The sequence below is a fragment of the Mizuhopecten yessoensis genome, unplaced genomic scaffold (genome assembly GCF_002113885.1).
Source record: "Mizuhopecten yessoensis strain PY_sf001 unplaced genomic scaffold, ASM211388v2 scaffold716275, whole genome shotgun sequence".
Lineage (NCBI taxonomy): Eukaryota > Metazoa > Mollusca > Bivalvia > Pectinida > Pectinidae > Mizuhopecten > Mizuhopecten yessoensis.
Window position 1 is genome coordinate 62,238 of NW_018480035.1, and position 3,412 is coordinate 65,649.

Genomic DNA, 3,412 nt, shown 5'->3' on the forward strand with positions numbered 1-3,412 from the left:
GGGGGGGGGAGTAGAATGTTATCGAGTGTTAATTTCGAACACTATTCATTTGAATGGTGACCAAGCAGTTCATGTGTGACTTTTTTGTTTTGTGGAGATATCAATATGCCATCACATGGGACTTACATGAACAGTGAATGAACTTCAGAAGGCAAGCATTCTGATGATTTTTACTTATCTTCAAAGCCGACACAGTCCATGGTTTTCTGAAGTTGTATGCAAAGTATTTCTTACAGCTGTATAATGCCAGCTGGTTCACAAACTTTTTTACTCTTACACATATAATTCACTAAAATTTACATGTAGATTTCAAGCATGTATGCAGTCTAACTGGAGCATTACATAATTATTATGATTTATCCATCACTAGATATTGGTAACAAATATTACTATACTATATATACATAATGTATATAATTATATACCTGTCTTTAGTCTTGTCTCGTCTGCCTGCAGGGATTGTAGGAGTGAACACTTTCTTCGGAATTCCACCAAGAGTCAAGTCTCTTGGACCTCTAATTGATGGTAATCTGTAATTACGCAAAATCCTCAAGCATATAGTCTTTTGAGGGTCAAGTCATGATGCTATGTAATTTGACAGTTATCTAATAAATCGTTTTTTAGTTGACTTTAAAAACAAAGATATGTCAGTGAAATATGCAAAAATAATAGCTATCAATTCCTTGCTCAGAGATTAATCTTGCATTTTTTTAAAAAAAAAACAACTCCTGCACATTATCAGGTCCAGTACACTCTGCCAATTGAGCTATATAGCTGTAAAGACCTATATAGCTGTAAAGACCTATATTAGCTCTATTGACCTATCTGAAATAGATCTTTTGAGCTATTTTCATGTGATTTTGTTTTTGAAGATAAACGAAACAAAGTCGCTTTTAAAAGAAGATTTTATCATTAGGCTGATAACAAAAGACATTAAATATAAGTATTCTTTTTGAAAAATAATGATGTAAAAAAATCGGAAATTTTACATTGATGAAAAATGAAAATAAACATCTAAATGCATACTTTTTGTAGTCAACATTACCATAAACCTTATTGTTTTATGCGACTTTGCTTTGATTTAATGAAAATTGCAATCTGAGAAATTATAGCTCAATACAGCTATAATTTATAGGTGAATATAGCTATATAGCTCAATCGGCAGAGTGTAATGGACCTGATTATTATAGGTTTCTCTCTCCACAAAATTTTAATAAGCCTTCTAAATTTTTCATATCTGGCTCCACTTCACTTAGAGTCCATAATCTCTAAATTACTACTGACTCTAAAGGATTAAATGTCCCCTAAATCGCTCACCTTGTCCCTCTCCCTGTTGGCACACCTGTGCGTCCTATTAGGCCCCTGGGGAGGTCTGGCTTCTTCTCGGCCATTATCCAACTGATGCTGTTATTGATGTTTCATATCTATAATCAAGACAATACATTGCATTAGCAAATAAAGAAGTCAGTGTTTTGAATGCATTGAAGCACCAACTAAGGAAAATTACCTGAAAGTAAATGTTAAGCTCCAACACCTCTGGTTTTGTATGTTTGTGTTTTACGTCTTATTTACCGCTATGGTCATTTAAGGATGTGCCATATCAACACAATTTTAAGGGGAGTTTTTCAGAATGGTTCATGTTATAGAGAATTTACAGATCCATCATAGGTGTCTGTCTCAAACACATACCATAATTTGCATAATATATCCCCCTTTTTTCCAAGGCAGATACCTATATATGGATTTATAAAACTGCTCTGGTAGATTTACACAACTATTATATTGCACCGTTTTAATGGACTTGATGAAGAATTCCATGTACTTCCAATTATATGACAAATCACAGACATACGTGCATCACATAAATTAGATATGTCAGCGATTATAAATCCATTGAAAAACTATTTGGGCACACAATTTAATTATTTTCTGTATTATGAAGAATGCAATATTCGATAAATAATATTACAAACAAGCAATGAAATAACATTGAAGCCATTCTGGTCTCTATGGAGTATAAACATATAGATTAATAGATAGAAATACAATAAGGCATCCACTTTGAATTACTGAAAAACCAAGTAATTTCCCTATGGGATGTAGAATACAAGTTTCCTCGATCAGACTCTTCAAACCAGTTGACAGCTAGAAAACACTATCTCATAACATGTTAAACTGGAACGGACCAAAACAATATTTTTTTCTTAATTGGCTCTTTTTAAAATAATGTTTGATGGTGCAGAGTCATGAACTTATGGTGCAGAGATCTTTTTATTAAAAGGAGATAGGTAGTTAGCTATAGGACTACCCGAGTACTTCGGAATTTCAATATCCGTACACATTCTACCATTGCATTTTTTTTTGCCAATACACAAGAATCTTTGCATCCTTATCAAATGTCATAAATAAGGAAATTCCTGGTTTTGAGATATGTCAAAATGTCAAATCTGGTTTCATGGCCTTACTGTAGGCACGGACTTGGATAATCTAATTCCGTGCAGGGCACTCGAGCTAATTTGTCAAAACACGAATGTGATATGATGCCAAAAGGCAAGCAGCTGTAATGTAAATTAAGTCCTGAAAATATATATCCGCGAAGAGGGATCCGTGTTAACAGTGGAAAGGACAGTTCCATGTGCAGGAGCCAAGATGTGACCAATGTTCACAGCTCAGCCGAAAGTAGCTAACTTGCTGTGCGCAAATTATCCTACAGATGCCCGCTTGCCAGATATCTAACGAAATCAAACATGTACAATGTTTTTAAATGATGGTACCTACCACCTACCTGTCAAATACGTTGTGTTACACTAAAACGGGTGTGAATTTCATCGCAATAAAACTGGACATAAACTTCACGTGCTTGCCAATTGCAATGTTATCGTCAAGCGAACAAATTTTGTAACGAACTCGTTGATTGGTTGACGACAAAAGGTGAAGTGACCTCGATTACTATTTTGAAGCGTTTAGCAGACTCAGCAGTCCATGACCCGCCGTCATGTGATTGTTTACATTGGAGCAATTAATGATGAGGGACGTTGTGTTACTTTCACTATGCTTGCTGTGTGTATTTGCTTTCATCTCTGCAACCAGATACGAAGCAAACTGGAAGTCGATAGACTCTAGACCTTTACCCAGTTGGTTCGATGAAGCAAAAATAGGAATATTCATACACTGGGGAGTGTTCTCGGTACCCGCGACATATGAATCGCCATGGTTTTGGTACTGGTGGAAAACCAAAACACCTTTGTTTGTGAAATTCATGAAGGACAATTACCCTCCAGGTTTTACTTATGCTGACTTTGCCCCTCATTTCCAAGCTACCTTTTACGACCCTGATCAGTGGGCAGACATTTTTGAGGCGGCAGGTGCAAGGTATGGGTCTAATATTGAGGTGTGGGGGGTTTTTTTTCGG

At 35.8% G+C, this 3,412-nt stretch overlaps 2 protein-coding genes across 2 annotated transcripts in view; one reads left to right on the top strand and one right to left on the bottom strand.

Moving 5' to 3' along the window:
- LOC110442516 (DNA-directed RNA polymerase III subunit RPC4-like) overlaps nt 1-2,881 on the bottom strand; it is a 10,426-nt gene extending 7,545 nt beyond the window's left edge. The window contains exons 1-3 of the mRNA XM_021486163.1: nt 2,786-2,881; nt 1,318-1,424; nt 426-530 (exon numbers count right to left, since the gene is read on the bottom strand). Of these exons, the coding sequence (XP_021341838.1) occupies nt 426-530; nt 1,318-1,391 (179 nt within the window). The 5' untranslated portion in view covers nt 1,392-1,424; nt 2,786-2,881. The remainder of the gene's footprint in view (nt 1-425; nt 531-1,317; nt 1,425-2,785) is intronic.
- A 67-nt stretch (nt 2,882-2,948) lies between these two features.
- Nucleotides 2,949-3,412, top strand: part of LOC110442515 (tissue alpha-L-fucosidase-like) — a 9,244-nt gene continuing 8,780 nt past the window's right edge. The window contains exon 1 of the mRNA XM_021486162.1: nt 2,949-3,372. Coding sequence (XP_021341837.1) covers nt 3,023-3,372 — 350 coding nt within the window. The 5' untranslated portion in view covers nt 2,949-3,022. The remainder of the gene's footprint in view (nt 3,373-3,412) is intronic.